Source organism: Oncorhynchus keta, chromosome 17, assembly GCF_023373465.1.
Source record: "Oncorhynchus keta strain PuntledgeMale-10-30-2019 chromosome 17, Oket_V2, whole genome shotgun sequence".
Classification (NCBI taxonomy): Eukaryota; Metazoa; Chordata; class Actinopteri; order Salmoniformes; family Salmonidae; genus Oncorhynchus; species Oncorhynchus keta.
This window is the reverse complement of record NC_068437.1, coordinates 60779101-60800257: the sequence shown is the minus strand read 5'-3', so window position 1 is coordinate 60800257 and position 21157 is coordinate 60779101. Positions and strand designations below refer to the sequence as shown.

Here is a 21157-nt window from a genome sequence, read left to right as displayed (position 1 = left end):
CTGCCTTCCATTAACACGGGATGCAAGGCCAAGCTCATCCTGCCTTCCATTAACATGTGATGCAAGGCCAAGCTCATCCTGCCTTCCATTAACATGTGATGCAAGGCCAAGCTCATCCTGCCTTCCATTAACACGGGATGCAAGGCCAAGCTCATCCTGCCTTCCATTAACACAGGATGCAAGGCCAAGCTCATCCTGCCTTCCATTAACACAGGATGCAAGGCCAAGCTCATCCTGCCTTCCATTAACACGGGATGCAAGGCCAAGCTCATCCTGCCTTCCATTAACATGTGATGCAAGGCCAAGCTCATCCTGCCTTCCATTAACATGTGATGCAAGGCCAAGCTCATCCTGCCTTCCATTAACACGGGATGCAAGGCCAAGCTCATCCTGCCTTCTATTAACACAGGATGCAAGGCCAAGCTCATCCTGCCTTCCATTAACATGTGATGCAAGGCCAAGCTCATCCTGCCTTCCATTAACACGGGATGCAAGGCCAAGCTCATCCTGCCTTCCATTAACACCGGATGCAAGGCCAAGCTCATCCTGCCTTCCATTAACACGGCCAAGCTCATCCTGCCTTCCATTAACACGGGATGCAAGGCCAAGCTCATCCTGCCTTCCATTAACACGGGATGCAAGGCCAAGCTCATCCTGCCTTCCATTAACATGGGATGCAAGGCCAAGCTCATCCTGCCTTCCATTAACACGGGATGCAAGGCCAAGCTCATCCTGCCTTCCATTAACACAGGATGCAAGGCCAAGCTCATCCTGCCTTCCATTAACATGTGATGCAAGGCCAAGCTCATCCTGCCTTCCATTAACACAGGATGCAAGGCCAAGCTCATCCTGCCTTCTATTAACACGGGATGCAAGGCCAAGCTCATCCTGCCTTCCATTAACACGGGATGCAAGGCCAAGCTCATCCTGCCTTCCATTAACATGTGATGCAAGGCCAAGCTCATCCTGCCTTCCATTAACACGGGATGCAAGGCCAAGCTCATCCTGCCTTCCATTAACATGTGATGCAAGGCCAAGCTCATCCTGCCTTCCATTAACAAGGCCAAGCTCATCCTGCCTTCCATTAACACGGGATGCAAGGCCAAGCTCATCCTGCCTTCCATTAACATGTGATGCAAGGCCAAGCTCATCCTGCCTTCCATTAACACAGGATGCAAGGCCAAGCTCATCCTGCCTTCCATTAACACGGGATGCAAGGCCAAGCTCATCCTGCCTTCCATTAACACAGGATGCAAGGCCAAGCTCATCCTGCCTTCCATTAACACGGGATGCAAGGCCAAGCTCATCCTGCCTTCCATTAACATGTGATGCAAGGCCAAGCTCATCCTGCCTTCTATTAACACGGGATGCAAGGCCAAGCTCATCCTGCCTTCCATTAACATGGGATGCAAGGCCAAGCTCATCCTGCCTTCCATTAACATGTGATGCAAGGCCAAGCTCATCCTGCCTTCCATTAACACAGGATGCAAGGCCAAGCTCATCCTGCCTTCCATTAACACGGGATGCAAGGCCAAGCTCATCCTGCCTTCCATTAACATGTGATGCAAGGCCAAGCTCATCCTGCCTTCCATTAACATGGGATGCAAGGCCAAGCTCATCCTGCCTTCCATTAACATGTGATGCAAGGCCAAGCTCATCCTGCCTTCCATTAACACGGGATGCAAGGCCAAGCTCATCCTGCCTTCCATTAACACCGGATGCAAGGCCAAGCTCATCCTGCCTTCCATTAACACAGGATGCAAGGCCAAGCTCATCCTGCCTTCCATTAACACAGGATGCAAGGCCAAGCTCATCCTGCCTTCCATTAACACAGGATGCAAGGCCAAGCTCATCCTGCCTTCCATTAACATGTGATGCAAGGCCAAGCTCATCCTGCCTTCCATTAACACAGGATGCAAGGCCAAGCTCATCCTGCCTTCCATTAACACAGGATGCAAGGCCAAGCTCATCCTGCCTTCCATTAACACAGGATGCAAGGCCAAGCTCATCCTGCCTTCCATTAACACAGGATGCAAGGCCAAGCTCATCCTGCCTTCCATTAACATGTGATGCAAGGCCAAGCTCATCCTGCCTTCCATTAACACAGGATGCAAGGCCAAGCTCATCCTGCCTTCCATTAACACAGGATGCAAGGCCAACCTCATCCTGCCTTCCATTAACATGTGATGCAAGGCCAAGCTCATCCTGCCTTCCATTAACACAGGATGCAAGGCCAAGCTCATCCTGCCTTCCATTAACACAGGATGCAAGGCCAAGCTCATCCTGCCTTCCATTAACACAGGATGCAAGGCCAAGCTCATCCTGCCTTCCATTAACACAGGATGCAAGGCCAAGCTCATCCTGCCTTCCATTAACACAGGATGCAAGGCCAAGCTCATCCTGCCTTCCATTAACATGTGATGCAAGGCCAAGCTCATCCTGCCTTCCATTAACACAGGATGCAAGGCCAAGCTCATCCTGCCTTCCATTAACACAGGATGCAAGGCCAAGCTCATCCTGCCTTCCATTAACACAGGATGCAAGGCCAAGCTCATCCTGCCTTCCATTAACATGTGATGCAAGGCCAAGCTCATCCTGCCTTCCATTAACACAGGATGCAAGGCCAAGCTCATCCTGCCTTCCATTAACATGTGATGCAAGGCCAAGCTCATCCTGCCTTCCATTAACACAGGATGCAAGGCCAAGCTCATCCTGCCTTCCATTAACACAGGATGCAAGGCCAAGCTCATCCTGCCTTCCATTAACACGGGATGCAAGGCCAAGCTCATCCTGCCTTCCATTAACACAGGATGCAAGGCCAAGCTCATCCTGCCTTCCATTAACACGGGATGCAAGGCCAAGCTCATCCTGCCTTCCATTAACACGGGATGCAAGGCCAAGCTCATCCTGCCTTCCATTAACACGGGATGCAAGGCCAAGCTCATCCTGCCTTCCTGTAGCCTCCCTCCCTCTACATCTGTTTAGGCAGAACACACTCCCAAGGTCTCAGGGCTAGGACACGACGATCTAACAATGGAATGATCTTAAACATTACACTCAGATGACATGTAGGGAGAACACACTCCCAAGGTCTCAGGGCTAGGACACGACGATCTAACAATGGAAGGATCTTAAACATTACACTCAGATGAGATGTAGGCAGAACACACTCCCAAGGTCTCAGGGCTAGGACACGACGATCTAACAATGGAAGGATATTAAACATTACACTCAGATGAGATGTAGAGCAATGTGAGAATTCAAACATTTTTGACTTGGCATTTGGGTTATTCTTCAATTGCGTTTGTAAATGTTGTCTCTTGACATTGGCACCATATAAAAATATGTTAAAAGGACATGATAAATAATACATTTATTTTATTGAACTATTATTTAATAAGAAAACATACGAGAGTTCTTTATACTGCAATGCATCTATATGTAGAAACTACTGGGGCAAATTGGCTTGTCCCACTGGAGATGTGTAGAGGTGAACTGAGGGGGTTTAGAAACATCTATTTTAGAAGTATATATTTATTATTTTGAATACTAGATTGAGAACAAAAGTATTTCATATATTGCATCGGTCAATAAAAACAAGGAAGGGTATTAAAATACAATGTATTTTTAATAGTATAATGTGTGTCCTTCAGTTTGTCTTTGGTGTTACCACCTTGAAAAATCCCTGATGACAAAGATATACAAGGTCCTTGAGCATTCTCTAACTTTTATCTGGGGAGAGGTCCATATTAAATAACAATATTAGCTAATAACAACCTTTTAGTACATCATAAATTCAAGGATTTATTGTTAATTTGTTGTGTCTAAATTCAAAATGTCACTTGGTGTTAGTCAATTTAATTGACGGGAAATAACATTCTAAACACTTTTTCAATGATTGATGACCTTAGATTTGAGAATCTGTGGTCTCCATTTCAAAAACTCCAGCATCACTACTTCTACTGATGGGTCGCTATTATCATAATGGTAAAAATGATTTAAAGTCATTAAGCTACCACATTATTTACAATGGGAAGATATACCCACATCCATTTCAATCAATACAAATCTAGAAAAATGATTGACATTTTTTCCAAAATGCTATGCCCAAATGCCACCGTAATTGAAGAACAACCAACTTAGTACTTTGTGGGTATTTTCTTAGAAAACAAGATTAAACAAGACTATTCAACTAACACACATTCCCAACAATTAAATCCCCAGCTATAACATCTTATGTTAGGAAGTTGGATATTTCAGCATTGTAAGAAAGTCCCACAGTAAACAGAAGACTAACCCAAAGTGTGTGTCTGGATGAGGGGAGCCTTGACCTGCCACAGGCTGACACCATTACATCACACAAGCTGTCCCCGAAAGAAACATTCAAGGATACAGGAGAGGAGAGACACAGTGGAGAGGGCATAGAGAGAGCACAGAGAGAGCATAGAGCCGGATGAGAAAAAGAAACAGACAGAAGAAGAGTTAGAAGAAGTGAGGTAGGATAGAGACGCTGCTATGATGGTGAGGTGGAGTGTGTGTCGCAGTTCTCTGGCTCTGCCAGCATGTGGACTACCCAGTGCCCGCCACAACTCCAGTATGCCGGTGGTGCGCCAGGGTCTGTCCCCAGATAACAGCAGTACGGTCCAGAACTTCAGTGAGATCCCAGGTCTCTGGAGAAACGGACTTCTCAACCTCTACAGTTTCTGGAAACTAGACGGATTCAGGAACATCCACAGAGTCATGGTGCACAACTTCAATACCTTTGGTCCAATTTACAGGTATGATACAGTCAGATCTATAAACAGGTAAGAGACCGTGCAGCTTCAGCACCGTCAGTCACAATCAGACCCATAGACAGATTAGGAGGTTAGTAATGATATTCTCTACAACTTTATTTGCATTTTGTATTTAACTAGGCAAGTCAGTTAAGAACAAATTGGTATTTACAATGACAGCCTACGAGGGAACAGTGTGTAAACTGACTTGTTAAGGGGAAGAACGACAGATTTTTACCTTGTCAGCTCGAGGACCTGTCGATTACTGGAACAACGCTCTAACCACAAAGCTACCTGCTTACCCATTGTTATAGGTGGCCAATCAGTGTATGGTCCTCTGTAGAACACGGTCCTCTGTAGAACACGGTCCTCTGTAGAACACGGTCCTCTGTAGAACATGGTCCTCTGTAGAACACGGTCCTCTGTAGAACATGGTCCTCTGTAGAACATGGTCCTCTGTAGAACACGGTCCTCTGTAGAACATGGTCCTCTGTAGAACATGGTCCTCTGTAGAACATGGTCCTCTGTAGAACATGGTCCTCTGTAGAACATGGTCCTCTGTAGAACATGGTCCTCTGTTGGTCAGTTAGTAGAACATGGTCCTCTGTAGTTCAGTTAGTAGAACATGGTCCTCTGTAGTTCAGTTAGTAGAACATGGTCCTCTGTAGTTCAGTTAGTAGAACATGGTCCTCTGTAGTTCAGTTAGTAGAACATGGTCCTCTGTAGTTCAGTTAGTAGTATATGGTCCTCTGTAGAACAGTTAGTAGAACATGGTCCTCTGTTGGTCAGTTAGTAGATCATGGTCCTCTGTAGTTCAGTTAGTAGAACATGATCCTCTGTAGTTCAGTTAGTAGAACATGGTCCTCTGTAGTTCAGTTAGTAGTATATGGTCCTCTGTAGTTCAGTTAGTAGTATATGGTCCTCTGTTGGTCAGTTAGTAGTATATGGTCCTCTGTAGTTCAGTTAGTAGAACATGGTCCTCTGTAGTTCAGTTAGTAGAACATGGCCCTCTGTAGAACATGGTCCTCTGTAGAACATGGTCCTCTGTAGTTCAGTTAGTAGAACATGGTCCTCTGTAGTTCAGTTAGTAGAACATGGTCCTCTGTAGTTCAGTTAGTAGAACATGGTCCTCTGTTGGTCAGTTAGTAGAACATGGTCCTCTGTAGTTCAGTTAGTAGAACATGATCCTCTGTAGTTCAGTTAGTAGAACATGGTCCTCTGTAGTTCAGTTAGTAGAACATGGTCCTCTGTTGGTCAATTAGTAGAACATGGTCCTCTGTAGTTCAGTTAGTAGAACATGGTCCTCTGTAGTTCAGTTAGTAGAACATGGTCCTCTGTAGAACATGGTCCTCTGTAGTTCAGTTAGTAGAACATGGTCCTCTGTTGGTCAATTAGTAGAACATGGTCCTCTGTAGTTCAGTTAGTAGAACATGGTCCTCTGTAGTTAGTAGAACATGGTCCTCTGTAGTTCAGTTAGTAGAACATGGTCCTCTGTAGAACATGGTCCTCTGTTGGTCAGTTAGTAGTATATGGTCCTCTGTAGTTCAGTTAGTAGAACATGGTCCTCTGTAGTTCAGTTAGTAGAACATGGTCCTCTGTTGGTCAGTTAGTAGATCATGGTCCTCTGTAGTTCAGTTAGTAGAACATGGTCCTCTGTAGTTCAGTTAGTAGAACATGGTCCTCTGTAGTTCAGTTAGTAGAACATGGTCCTCTGTAGTTCAGTTAGTAGAACATGGTCCTCTGTTGGTCAGATAGTAGAACATGGTCCTCTGTAGTTCAGTTAGTAGAACATGGTCCTCTGTAGTTCAGTTAGTAGAACATGGTCCTCTGTTGGTCAGTTAGTAGAACATGGTCCTCTGTAATTCAGTTAGTAGAACATGATCCTCTGTAGTTCAGTTAGTAGAACATGGTCCTCTGTAGTTCAGTTAGTAGAACATGGTCCTCTGTAGTTCAGTTAGTAGTATATGGTCCTCTGTTGGTCAATTAGTAGAACATGGTCCTCTGTAGTTCAGTTAGTAGAACATGGTCCTCTGTAGTTCAGTTAGTAGAACATGGTCCTCTGTAGAACATGGTCCTCTGTAGTTCAGTTAGTAGAACATGGTCCTCTGTTGGTCAATTAGTAGAACATGGTCCTCTGTAGTTCAGTTAGTAGAACATAGTCCTCTGTAGTTAGTAGAACATGGTCCTCTGTAGTTCAGTTAGTAGAACATGGTCCTCTGTAGTTCAGTTAGTAGAACATGGTCCTCTGTTGGTCAGTTAGTAGTATATGGTCCTCTGTAGAACATGGTCCTCTGTAGTTCAGTTAGTAGAACATGGTCCTCTGTTGGTCAGTTAGTAGAACATGGTCCTCTGTAGTTCAGTTAGTAGTATATGGTCCTCTGTAGTTCAGTTAGTTGTATATGGTCCTCTGTTGGTCAGTTAGTAGTATATGGTCCTCTGTAGTTCAGTTAGTAGAACATGGTCCTCTGTAGTTCAGTTAGTAGAACATGGCCCTCTGTAGAACATGGTCCTCTGTAGAACATGGTCCTCTGTAGAACATGGTCCTCTGTAGAACATGGTCCTCTGTAGTTCAGTTAGTAGTATATGGTCCTCTGTTGGTCAGTTAGTAGAACATGGTCCTCTGTAGAACATGGTCCTCTGTTGGTCAGTTAGTAGAACATGGTCCTCTGTAGTTCAGTTAGTAGAACATGGTCCTCTGTTGGTCAGTTAGTAGATCATGGTCCTCTGTAGTTCAGTTAGTAGAACATGTTCCTCTGTAGTTCAGTTAGTAGAACATGGTCCTCTGTAGTTCAGTTAGTAGAACATGGTCCTCTGTTGGTCAGTTAGTAGAACATGGTCCTCTGTAGTTCAGTTAGTAGAACATGGTCCTCTGTTGGTCAGTTAGTAGAACATGGTCCTCTGTAGTTCAGTTAGTAGAACATGGTCCTCTGTAGTTCAGTTAGTAGAACATGGTCCTCTGTAGTTCAGTTAGTAAAACATGGTCCTCTGTTGGTCAGTTAGTAGTATATGGTCCTCTGTAGAACATGGTCCTCTGTTGGTCAGTTAGTAGAACATGGTCCTCTGTAGTTCAGTTAGTAAAACATGGTCCTCTGTTGGTCAGTTAGTAGTATATGGTCCTCTGTAGAACATGGTCCTCTGTTGGTCAGTTAGTAGTATATTGTCCTCTGTAGAACATGGTCCTCTGTAGTTCAGTTAGTAGAACATGGTCCTCTGTTGGTCAGTTAGTAGAACATGGTCCTCTGTAGTTCAGTTAGTTGTATATGGTCCTCTGTTGGTCAGTTAGTAGTATATGGTCCTCTGTAGTTCAGTTAGTAGAACATGGTCCTCTGTAGTTCAGTTAGTAGAACATGGCCCTCTGTAGAACATGGTCCTCTGTAGAACATGGTCCTCTGTAGAACATGGTCCTCTGTAGAACATGGTCCTCTGTAGAACATGGTCCTCTGTAGAACATGGTCCTCTGTAGTTCAGTTAGTAGTATATGGTCCTCTGTTGGTCAGTTAGTAGTATATGGTCCTCTGTTGGTCAGTTAGTAGTATATGGTCCTCTGTTGTCAGTTAGTAGAACATGGTCCTCTGTAGAACATGGTCCTCTGTTGGTCAGTTAGTAATATATGGTCCTCTGTAGTTCAGTTAGTAGAACATGGTCCTCTGTCGTTCAGTTAGTAGAACATGGTCCTCTGTTGGTCAGTTAGTAGATCATGGTCCTCTGTAGTTCAGTTAGTAGAACACGGTCCTCTGTAGTTCAGTTAGTAGAACACGGTCCTCTGTAGTTCAGTTAGTAGAACATGGTCCTCTGTTGGTCAGTTAGTAGAACATGGTCCTCTGTAGTTCAGTTAGTAGTATATGGTCCTCTGTAGTTCAGTTAGTTGTATATGGTCCTCTGTTGGTCAGTTAGTAGTATATGGTCCTCTGTAGTTCAGTTAGTAGAACATGGTCCTCTGTAGTTCAGTTAGTAGAACATGGCCCTCTGTAGAACATGGTCCTCTGTAGAACATGGTCCTCTGTAGAACATGGTCCTCTGTAGAACATGGTCCTCTGTAGTTCAGTTAGTAGTATATGGTCCTCTGTTGGTCAGTTAGTAGTATATGGTCCTCTGTTGGTCAGTTAGTAGAACATGGTCCTCTGTAGAACATGGTCCTCTGTAGTTCAGTTAGTAGAACATGGTCCTCTGTTGGTCAGTTAGTAGAACATGGTCCTCTGTAATTCAGTTAGTAGTATATGGTCCTCTGTAATTCAGTTAGTAGTATATGGTCCTCTGTAGTTCAGTTAGTAGTATATGGTCCTCTGTAATTCAGTTAGTAGTATATGGTCCTCTGTAGTTCAGTTAGTAGAACATGGTCCTCTGTAGTTCAGTTAGTAGAACATGGTCCTCTGTAGTTCAGTTAGTAGAACATGGCCCTCTGTAGAACATGGTCCTCTGTAGAACATGGTCCTCTGTAGAACATGGTCCTCTGTAGAACATGGTCCTCTGTAGTTCAGTTAGTAGTATATGGTCCTCTGTAGTTCAGTTAGTAGAACATGGTCCTCTGTTGGTCAGTTAGTAGATCATGGTCCTCTGTAGTTCAGTTAGTAGAACATGGTCCTCTGTAGTTCAGTTAGTAGAACATGGTCCTCTGTAGTTCAGTTAGTAGAACATGGTCCTCTGTTGGTCAGTTAGTAGAACATGGTCCTCTGTAGTTCAGTTAGTAGAACATGGTCCTCTGTAGTTCAGTTAGTAGAACATGGTCCTCTGTTGGTCAGTTAGTAGAACATGGTCCGCTGTAATTCAGTTAGTAGAACATGATCCTCTGTAGTTCAGTTAGTAGAACATGGTCCTCTGTAGTTCAGTTAGTAGAACATGGTCCTCTGTAGTTCAGTTAGTAGTATATGGTCCTCTGTTGGTCAATTAGTAGAACATGGTCCTCTGTAGTTCAGTTAGTAGAACATGGTCCTCTGTTGTTCAGTTAGTAGAACATGGTCCTCTGTAGAACATGGTCCTCTGTAGTTCAGTTAGTAGAACATGGTCCTCTGTTGGTCAATTAGTAGAACATGGTCCTCTGTAGTTCAGTTAGTAGAACATGGTCCTCTGTAGTTCAGTTAGTAGAACATGGTCCTCTGTTGGTCAGTTAGTAGTATATGGTCCTCTGTAGAACATGGTCCTCTGTAGAACATGGTCCTCTGTAGAACATGGTCCTCTGTAGTTCAGTTAGTAGTATATGGTCCTCTGTTGGTCAGTTAGTAGTATATGGTCCTCTGTTGGTCAGTTAGTAGAACATGGTCCTCTGTAGAACATGGTCCTCTGTAGTTCAGTTAGTAGTATATGGTCCTCTGTAGTTCAGTTAGTAGAACATGGTCCTCTGTAGTTCAGTTAGTATAACATGGTCCTCTGTAGTTCAGTTAGTAGAACATGGTCCTCTGTAGTTCAGTTAGTAGAACATGGTCCTCTGTAGTTAGTAGAACATGGTCCTCTGTTGGTCAGTTAGTAGTATATGGTCCTCTGTAGAACATGGTCCTCTGTAGTTCAGTTAGTAGAACATGGTCCTCTGTAGTTCAGTTAGTATAACATGGTCCTCTGTAGTTCAGTTAGTAGAACATGGTCCTCTGTAGTTCAGTTAGTAGTATATGGTCCTCTGTAGTTCAGTTAGTAGTATATGGTCCTCTGTAGTTCAGTTAGTAGAACATGGTCCTCTGTAGTTCAGTTAGTAGAACATGGTCCTCTGTAGAACATGGTCCTCTGTAGAACATGGTCCTCTGTAGAACATGGTCCTCTGTAGTTCAGTTAGTAGTATATGGTCCTCTGTTGGTCAGTTAGTAGAACATGGTCCTCTGTAGAACATGGTCCTCTGTTGGTCAGTTAGTAGATCATGGTCCTCTGTAGTTCAGTTAGTAGAACATGTTCCTCTGTAGTTCAGTTAGTAGAACATGGTCCTCTGTAGGTCAGTTAGTAGAACATGTTCCTCTGTAGTTCAGTTAGTAGAACATGTTCCTCTGTAGTTCAGTTAGTAGAACATGGTCCTCTGTAGTTCAGTTAGTAGAACATGGTCCTCTGTTGGTCAGTTAGTAGAACATGGTCCTCTGTAGTTCAGTTAGTAGAACATGGTCCTCTGTAGTTCAGTTAGTAGAACATGGTCCTCTGTTGGTCAGTTAGTAGAACATGGTCCACTGTTGGTCAGTTAGTAGATCATGGTCCTCTGTAGTTCAGTTAGTAGAACATGGTCCTCTGTAGTTCAGTTAGTAGAACATGGTCCTCTGTAGTTCAGTTAGTAAAACATGGTCCTCTGTTGGTCAGTTAGTAGTATATGGTCCTCTGTAGAACATGGTCCTCTGTAGTTCAGTTAGTAGAACATGGTCCTCTGTTGGTCAGTTAGTAGATCATGGTCCTCTGTAGTTCAGTTAGTAGAACATGGTCCTCTGTAGTTCAGTTAGTAGAACATGGTCCTCTGTAGTTCAGTTAGTAGAACATGGTCCTCTGTAGTTCAGTTAGTAGAACATGGTCCTCTGTAGTTCAGTTAGTAGTATATGGTCCTCTGTTGGTCAATTAGTAGAACATGGTCCTCTGTAGTTCAGTTAGTAGAACATGGTCCTCTGTTGTTCAGTTAGTAGAACATGGTCCTCTGTAGAACATGGTCCTCTGTAGTTCAGTTAGTAGAACATGGTCCTCTGTTGGTCAATTAGTAGAACATGGTCCTCTGTAGTTCAGTTAGTAGAACATGGTCCTCTGTAGTTCAGTTAGTAGAACATGATCCTCTGTTGGTCAGTTAGTAGTATATGGTCCTCTGTAGAACATGGTCCTCTGTAGAACATGGTCCTCTGTAGAACATGGTCCTCTGTAGAACATGGTCCTCTGTAGTTCAGTTAGTAGTATATGGTCCTCTGTTGGTCAGTTAGTAGTATATGGTCCTCTGTTGGTCAGTTAGTAGAACATGGTCCTCTGTAGAACATGGTCCTCTGTAGTTCAGTTAGTAGTATATGGTCCTCTGTAGTTCAGTTAGTAGAACATGGTCCTCTGTAGTTCAGTTAGTATAACATGGTCCTCTGTAGTTCAGTTAGTATAACATGGTCCTCTGTAGTTCAGTTAGTAGAACATGGTCCTCTGTAGTTCAGTTAGTAGAACATGGTCCTCTGTAGTTAGTAGAACATGGTCCTCTGTTGGTCAGTTAGTAGTATATGGTCCTCTGTAGAACATGGTCCTCTGTAGTTCAGTTAGTAGAACATGGTCCTCTGTAGTTCAGTTAGTATAACATGGTCCTCTGTAGTTCAGTTAGTAGAACATGGTCCTCTGTAGTTCAGTTAGTAGAACATGGTCCTCTGTAGTTCAGTTAGTAGAACATGGTCCTCTGTAGTTCAGTTAGTAGAACATGGTCCTCTGTAGTTCAGTTAGTAGAACATGGTCCTCTGTAGTTCAGTTAGTAGAACATGGTCCTCTGTAGTTCAGTTAGTAGAACATGGTCCTCTGTTGGTCAGTTAGTAGTATATGGTCCTCTGTAGAACATGGTCCTCTGTAGTTCAGTTATTAGAACATGGTCCTCTGTAGTTCAGTTAGTATAACATGGTCCTCTGTAGTTCAGTTAGTAGAACATGGTCCTCTGTAGTTCAGTTAGTAGAACATGGTCCTCTGTTGGTCAATTAGTAGAACATGGTCCTCTGTAGTTCAGTTAGTAGAACATGGTCCTCTGTTGGTCAGTTAGTAGAACATGGTCCTCTGTAGTTAGTAGAACATGGTCCTCTGTAGTTCAGTTAGTAGAACATGGTCCTCTGTAGTTCAGTTAGTAGAACATGGTCCTCTGTTGGTCAGTTAGTAGAACATGGTCCTCTGTAGTTCAGTTAGTAGTATATGGTCCTCTGTAGTTCAGTTAGTTGTATATGGTCCTCTGTTGGTCAGTTAGTAGTATATGGTCCTCTGTAGTTCAGTTAGTAGAACATGGTCCTCTGTAGTTCAGTTAGTAGAACATGGCCCTCTGTAGAACATGGTCCTCTGTAGAACATGGTCCTCTGTAGAACATGGTCCTCTGTAGAACATGGTCCTCTGTAGTTCAGTTAGTAGTATATGGTCCTCTGTTGGTCAGTTAGTAGTATATGGTCCTCTGTAGTTCAGTTAGTAGAACATGGTCCTCTGTTGGTCAATTAGTAGAACATGGTCCTCTGTAGTTCAGTTAGTAGAACATGGTCCTCTGTTGGTCAGTTAGTAGAACATGGTCCTCTGTAGTTAGTAGAACATGGTCCTCTGTAGTTCAGTTAGTAGAACATGGTCCTCTGTTGGTCAGTTAGTAGAACATGGTCCTCTGTTGGTCAGTTAGTTGTATATGGTCCTCTGTTGGTCAGTTAGTAGTATATGGTCCTCTGTAGTTCAGTTAGTAGAACATGGTCCTCTGTAGTTCAGTTAGTAGAACATGGTCCTCTGTTGGTCAGTTAGTAGAACATGGTCCTCTGTAGTTCAGTTAGTAGTATATGGTCCTCTGTAGTTCAGTTAGTTGTATATGGTCCTCTGTTGGTCAGTTAGTAGTATATGGTCCTCTGTAGTTCAGTTAGTAGAACATGGCCCTCTGTAGAACATGGTCCTCTGTAGAACATGGTCTTCTGTAGAACATGGTCCTCTGTAGAACATGGTCCTCTGTAGTTCAGTTAGTAGTATATGGTCCTCTGTTGGTCAGTTAGTAGTATATGGTCCTCTGTTGGTCAGTTAGTAGAACATGGTCCTCTGTAGAACATGGTCCTCTGTTGTTCAGTTAGTAGAACATGGTCCTCTGTAGTTCAGTTAGTATAACATGGTCCTCTGTAGTTCAGTTAGTAGAACATGGTCCTCTGTAGTTCAGTTAGTAGAACATGGTCCTCTGTTGGTCAATTAGTAGAACATGGTCCTCTATAGTTAGTAGAACATGGTCCTCTGTAGTTCAGTTAGTAGAACATGGTCCTCTGTTGGTCAGTTAGTAGAACATGGTCCTCTGTAGTTCAGTTAGTAGAACATGGTCCTCTGTAGTTCAGTTAGTAGAACATGGTCCTCTGTTGGTCAATTAGTAGAACATGGTCCTCTGTAGTTCAGTTAGTAGAACATGGTCCTCTGTTGGTCAGTTAGTAGAACATGGTCCTCTGTAGTTAGTAGAACATGGTCCTCTGTAGTTCAGTTAGTAGAACATGGTCCTCTGTAGTTCAGTTAGTAGAACATGGTCCTCTGTAGTTCAGTTAGTAGAACATGGTCCTCTGTTGGTCAGTTAGTAGAACATGGTCCTCTGTTGGTCAGTTAGTAGTAATGGTCATGGTCCTCTGTAGTTCAGTTAGTAGAACATGGTCCTCTGTAGTTCAGTTAGTAGAACATGGTCCTCTGTAGTTCAGTTAGTAGAACATGGTCCTCTGTAGTTCAGTTAGTAGAACATGGTCCTCTGTTGGTCAGTTAGTAGTATATGGTCCTCTGTAGAACATGGTCCTCTGTAGTTCAGTTAGTAGAACATGGTCCTCTGTTGGTCAGTTAGTAGATCATGGTCCTCTGTAGTTCAGTTAGTAGAACATGGTCCTCTGTAGTTCAGTTAGTAGAACATGGTCCTCTGTAGTTCAGTTAGTAGAACATGGTCCTCTGTAGTTCAGTTAGTAGTATATGGTCCTCTGTTGGTCAATTAGTAGAACATGGTCCTCTGTAGTTCAGTTAGTAGAACATGGTCCTCTGTTGTTCAGTTAGTAGAACATGGTCCTCTGTAGAACATGGTCCTCTGTAGTTCAGTTAGTAGAACATGGTCCTCTGTTGGTCAATTAGTAGAACATTGTCCTCTGTAGTTCAGTTAGTAGAACATGGTCTTCTGTAGTTCAGTTAGTAGAACATGGTCCTCTGTTTGTCAGTTAGTAGTATATGGTCCTCTGTAGAACATGGTCCTCTGTAGAACATGGTCCTCTGTAGAACATGGTCCTCTGTAGTTCAGTTAGTAGTATATGGTCCTCTGTTGGTCAGTTAGTAGAACATGGTCCTCTGTAGAACATGGTCCTCTGTTGTTCAGTTAGTAGAACATGGTCCTCTGTAGTTCAGTTAGTATAACATGGTCCTCTGTAGTTCAGTTAGTAGAACATGGTCCTCTGTAGTTCAGTTAGTAGAACATGGTCCTCTGTTGGTCAATTAGTAGAACATGGTCCTCTATAGTTAGTAGAACATGGTCCTCTGTAGTTCAGTTAGTAGAACATGGTCCTCTGTTGGTCAGTTAGTAGAACATGGTCCTCTGTAGTTCAGTTAGTAGAACATGGTCCTCTGTAGTTCAGTTAGTAGAACATGGTCCTCTGTTGGTCAATTAGTAGAACATGGTCCTCTGTAGTTCAGTTAGTAGAACATGGTCCTCTGTTGGTCAGTTAGTAGAACATGGTCCTCTGTAGTTAGTAGAACATGGTCCTCTGTAGTTCAGTTAGTAGAACATGGTCCTCTGTAGTTCAGTTAGTAGAACATGGTCCTCTGTTGGTCAGTTAGTAGAACATGGTCCTCTGTTGGTCAGTTAGTAGTATATGGTCCTCTGTAGAACATGATCCTCTGTAGTTCAGTTAGTAGAACATGGTCCTCTGTTGGTCAGTTAGTAGAACATGGTCCTCTGTAGTTCAGTTAGTAAAACATGGTCCTCTGTTGGTCAGTTAGTAGTATATGGTCCTCTGTAGAACATGGTCCTCTGTAGTTCAGTTAGTAGAACATGGTCCTCTGTTGGTCAGTTAGTAGATCATGGTCCTCTGTAGTTCAGTTAGTAGAACATGGTCCTCTGTAGTTCAGTTAGTAGAACATGGTCCTCTGTAGTTCAGTTAGTAGAACATGGTCCTCTGTAGTTCAGTTAGTAGTATATGGTCCTCTGTTGGTCAATTAGTAGAACATGGTCCTCTGTAGTTCAGTTAGTAGAACATGGTCCTCTGTTGTTCAGTTAGTAGAACATGGTCCTCTGTAGAACATGGTCCTCTGTAGTTCAGTTAGTAGAACATGGTCCTCTGTTGGTCAATTAGTAGAACATTGTCCTCTGTAGTTCAGTTAGTAGAACATGGTCTTCTGTAGTTCAGTTAGTAGAACATGGTCCTCTGTTTGTCAGTTAGTAGTATATGGTCCTCTGTAGAACATGGTCCTCTGTAGAACATGGTCCTCTGTAGAACATGGTCCTCTGTAGTTCAGTTAGTAGTATATGGTCCTCTGTTGGTCAGTTAGTAGTATATGGTCCTCTGTTGGTCAGTTAGTAGAACATGGTCCTCTGTAGAACATGGTCCTCTGTAGTTCAGTTAGTAGTATATGGTCCTCTGTAGTTCAGTTAGTAGAACATGGTCCTCTGTAGTTCAGTTAGTATAACATGGTCCTCTGTAGTTCAGTTAGTAGAACATGGTCCTCTGTAGTTCAGTTAGTAGAACATGGTCCTCTGTAGTTAGTAGAACATGGTCCTCTGTTGGTCAGTTAGTAGTATATGGTCCTCTGTAGAACATGGTCCTCTGTAGTTCAGTTAGTAGAACATGGTCCTCTGTAGTTCAGTTAGTATAACATGGTCCTCTGTAGTTCAGTTAGTAGAACATGGTCCTCTGTAGTTCAGTTAGTAGAACATGGTCCTCTGTAGTTAGTAGAACATGGTCCTCTGTAGTTCAGTTAGTAGAACATGGTCCTCTGTAGTTCAGTTAGTAGAACATGGTCCTCTGTAGTTCAAATAGTAGAACATGGTCCTCTGTAGTTTAGTTAGTAGAACATGGTCCTCTGTTGGTCAGTTAGTAGTATATGGTCCTCTGTAGAACATGGTCCTCTGTAGTTCAGTTATTAGAACATGGTCCTCTGTAGTTCAGTTAGTATAACATGGTCCTCTGTAGTTCAGTTAGTAGAACATGGTCCTCTGTAGTTCAGTTAGTAGAACATGGTCCTCTGTTGGTCAATTAGTAGAACATGGTCCTCTGTAGTTCAGTTAGTAGAACATGGTCCTCTGTAGTTCAGTTAGTAGAACATGGTCCTCTGTTGGTCAGTTAGTAGAACATGGTCCTCTGTAGTTAGTAGAACATGGTCCTCTGTAGTTCAGTTAGTAGAACATGGTCCTCTGTAGTTCAGTTAGTAGAACATGGTCCTCTGTTGGTCAGTTAGTAGAACATGGTCCTCTGTAGTTCAGTTAGTAGTATATGGTCCTCTGTAGTTCAGTTAGTAGAACATGGTCCTCTGTTGGTCAGTTAGTAGATCATGGTCCTCTGTAGTTCAGTTAGTAGAACATGGTCCTCTGTTGGTCAGTTAGTAGAACATGGTCCTCTGTAGTTCAGTTAGTAGAACATGATCCTCTGTTGGTCAGTTAGTAGATCATGGTCCTCTGTAGTTCAGTTAGTAGAACATGGTCCTCTGTTGGTCAGTTAGTAGAACATGGTCCTCTGTAGTTCAGTTAGTAGAACATGGCCCTCTGTAGAACATGGTCCTCTGTAGAACATGGTCCTCTGTAGAACATGGTCCTCTGTAGAACATGGTCCTCTGTAGAACATGGTCCTCTGTAGAACATGGTCCTCTGTAGTTCAGTTAGTAGTATATGGTCCTCTGTTGGTCAGTTAGTAGTATATGGTCCTCTGTTGGTCAGTTAGTAGAACATGGTCCTCTGTAGAACATGGTCCTCTGTTGGTCAGTTAGTAGAACATGGTCCTCTGTAGTTCAGTTAGTAGAACATGGTCCTCTGTAGTTCAGTTAGTAGAACATGGTCCTCTGTTGGTCAGTTAGTAGAACATGGTCCTCTGTAGTTCAGTTAGTAGAACATGGTCCTCTGTTGGTCAGTTAGTAGAACATGATCCTCTGTAGTTCAGTTAGTAGAACATGGTCCTCTGTAGTTCAGTTAGTAGAACATGGTCCTCTGTAGTTCAGTTAGTAGAACATGGTCCTCTGTAGTTCAGTTAGTAAAACATGGTCCTCTGTTGGTCAGTTAGTAGTATATGGTCCTCTGTAGAACATGGTCCTCTGTAGTTCAGTTAGTAGAACATGGTCCTCTGTTGGTCAGTTAGTAGAACATGGCCCTCTGTAGTTCAGTTAGTAGTATATGGTCCTCTGTAGTTCAGTTAGTTGTATATGGTCCTCTGTAGTTCAGTTAGTAGAACATGGTCCTCTGTAGTTCATTTAGTAGAACATGGTCCTCTGTTGGTCAGTTAGTAGTATATGGTCCTCTGTAGAACATGGTCCTCTGTTGGTCAGTTAGTAGAACATGGTCCTCTGTAGTTCAGTTAGTAGTATATGGTCCTCTGTAGTTCAGTTAGTTGTATATGGTCCTCTGTAGTTCAGTTAGTAGAACATGGCCCTCTGTAGAACATGGTCCTCTGTAGAACATGGTCCTCTGTAGAACATGGTCCTCTGTAGAACATGGTCCTCTGTAGAACATGGTCCTCTGTAGTTCAGTTAGTAGTATATGGTCCTCTGTTGGTCAGTTAGTAGTATATGGTCCTCTGTTGGTCAGTTAGTAGAACATGGTCCTCTGTAGAACATGGTCCTCTGTTGGTCAGTTAGTAGTATATGGTCCTCTGTAGTTCAGTTAGTAGAACATGGTCCTCTGTAGTTCAGTTAGTAGAACATGGTCCTCTGTTGGTCAGTTAGTAGATCATGGTCCTCTGTAGTTCAGTTAGTAGAACATGGTCCTCTGTAGTTCAGTTAGTAGAACATGGTCCTCTGTAGTTCAGTTAGTAGAACATGGTCCTCTGTTGGTCAGTTAGTAGAACATGGTCCTCTGTAGTTCAGTTAGTAGAACATGGTCCTCTGTAGAACATTGTCCTCTGTAGTTCAGTTAGTAGAACATGGTCCTCTGTTGGTCAATTAGTAGAACATGGTCCTCTGTAGTTCAGTTAGTAGAACATGGTCCTCTGTAGTTAGTAGAACATGGTCCTCTGTAGTTCAGTTAGTAGAACATGGTCCTCTGTAGTTCAGTTAGTAGAACATGGTCCTCTGTAGTTCAGTTAGTAGAACATGGTCCTCTGTTGGTCAGTTAGTAGTATATGGTCCTCTGTAGAACATGGTCCTCTGTAGTTCAGTTAGTAGAACATGGTCCTCTGTAGTTCAGTTAGTATAACATGGTCCTCTGTAGTTCAGTTAGTAGAACATGGTCCTCTGTAGTTCAGTTAGTAGAACATGGTCCTCTGTTGGTCAATTAGTAGAACATGGTCCTCTGTAGTTCAGTTAGTAGAACATGGTACTCTGTTGGTCAGTTAGTAGAACATGGTCCTCTGTAGTTAGTAGAACATGGTCCTCTGTAGTTCAGTTTGTAGAACATGGTCCTCTGTAGTTCAGTTAGTATAACATGGTCCTCTGTAGTTCAGTTAGTAGAACATGGTCCTCTGTAGTTCAGTTAGTAGAACATGGTCCTCTGTTGGTCAATTAGTAGAACATGGTCCTCTGTAGTTCAGTTAGTAGAACATGGTACTCTGTTGGTCAGTTAGTAGAACATGGTCCTCTGTAGTTAGTAGAACATGGTCCTCTGTAGTTCAGTTTGTAGAACATGGTCCTCTGTTGGTCAGTTAGTAGAACATGGTCCTTCTGTAGTTCAGTTAGTATAACATGGTCCTCTGTAGTTCAGTTAGTAGAACACGGTCCTCTGTTGGTCAGTTAGTAGAACATGGTCCTCTGTAGTTCAGTTAGTAGAACACGGTCCTCTGTTGGTCAGTTAGTAGAACATGGTCCTCTGTAGTTCAGTTAGTAGAACACGGTCCTCTGTAGTTCAGTTAGTAGAACATGGTCCTCTGTAGTTCAGTTAGTAGAACATGGTCCTCTGTTGGTCAGTTAGTAGAACATGGTCCTCTGTAGTTCAGTTAGTAGAACATGGTCCTCTGTAGAACATTGTCCTCTGTAGTTCAGTTAGTAGAACATGGTCCTCTGTTGGTCAATTAGTAGAACATGGTCCTCTGTAGTTCAGTTAGTAGAACATGGTCCTCTGTTCAGTTAGTAGAACATGGTCCTCTGTAGTTCAGTTAGTAGAACATGGTCCTCTGTAGTTCAGTTAGTAGAACATGGTCCTCTGTAGTTCAGTTAGTAGAACATGGTCCTCTGTTGGTCAGTTAGTAGTATATGGTCCTCTGTAGAACATGGTCCTCTGTAGTTCAGTTAGTAGAACATGGTCCTCTGTAGTTCAGTTAGTATAACATGGTCCTCTGTAGTTCAGTTAGTAGAACATGGTCCTCTGTTGGTCAATTAGTAGAACATGGTCCTCTGTAGTTCAGTTAGTAGAACATGGTACTCTGTTGGTCAGTTAGTAGAACATGGTCCTCTGTAGTTAGTAGAACATGGTCCTCTGTAGTTCAGTTTGTAGAACATGGTCCTCTGTAGTTCAGTTAGTATAACATGGTCCTCTGTAGTTCAGTTAGTAGAACATGGTCCTCTGTAGTTCAGTTAGTAGAACATGGTCCTCTGTTGGTCAATTGGTAGAACATGGTCCTCTGTAGTTCAGTTAGTAGAACATGGTACTCTGTTGGTCAGTTAGTAGAACATGGTCCTCTGTAGTTAGTAGAACATGGTCCTCTGTAGTTCAGTTTGTAGAACATGGTCCTCTGTTGGTCAGTTAGTAGAACATGGTCCTTCTGTAGTTCAGTTAGTATAACATGGTCCTCTGTAGTTCAGTTAGTAGAACACGGTCCTCTGTTGGTCAGTTAGTAGAACATGGTCCTCTGTAGTTCAGTTAGTAGAACACGGTCCTCTGTTGGTCAGTTAGTAGAACATGGTCCTCTGTTGGTCAGTTAGTAGAACACGGTCCTCTGTAGTTCAGTTAGTAGAACATGGTCCTCTGTAGTTCAGTTAGTAGAACATGGTCCTCTGTAGTTCAGTTAGTAGAACACGGTCCTTCTGTGGCTCAGTTGGTAGAGCATGGCGCTTGTAATGCCAGGGTAGTGGGTTCGATTCCCGGGACCACCCATACGTAGAATGTATGCATACATGACTGTAAGTCGCTTTGGATAAAAGCGTCAGCTAAATGGCATATATTATTATTATTATTATTATTATATTATTAGTAGAACATGGTCCTCTGTTGGTCAGTTAGTAGAACATGGTCCTCTGTAGTTCAGTTAGTAGAACATGGTCCTCTGTAGATCAGTTAGTAGAACATGGTCCTCTGTAGAACAGTTAGCAGAACATGGTCCTCTGTAGAATAATTAGCAGAACATGGTCCTCTGTAGAACAGTTAGTAGAACATGGCCCTCTGTAGGTCAGTTAGTAGAACATGGTCCTCTGTAGTTCAGTTAGTAGAACATGGCCCTCTGTAGTTCAGTTAGTAGAACATGGTCCTCTGTAGAACATGGTCCTCTGTAGAACAGTCAGTAGAACATGGTCCTCTGTAGAACATGGTCCTCTGTAGAACAGTCAGTAGAACATGGTCCTCTGTAGAACATGGTCCTCTGTAGAACAGTCAGTAGAACATGGCCCTCTGTAGTTCAGTTAGTAGAACATGGTCCTCTGTAGAACATGGTCCTCTGTAGAACAGTCAG

At 43.1% G+C, this 21157-nt stretch overlaps 1 protein-coding gene across 2 annotated transcripts in view; it reads left to right on the top strand.

The window, feature by feature from the left end:
- Positions 1-4386: 4386 nt before the first annotated feature.
- Positions 4387-21157, top strand: part of LOC118376646 (cholesterol side-chain cleavage enzyme, mitochondrial) — a 34288-nt gene continuing 17517 nt past the window's right edge. Inside the window, exon 1 of one of the 2 annotated variants that reach the window (XM_052466875.1) lies at positions 4387-4778. In XM_052466875.1, the coding sequence (XP_052322835.1) occupies positions 4516-4778 (263 nt within the window). In that variant the 5' untranslated portion in view covers positions 4387-4515. The remainder of the gene's footprint in view (positions 4779-21157) is intronic. The other variant, XM_052466874.1, reaches the window with a different exon arrangement.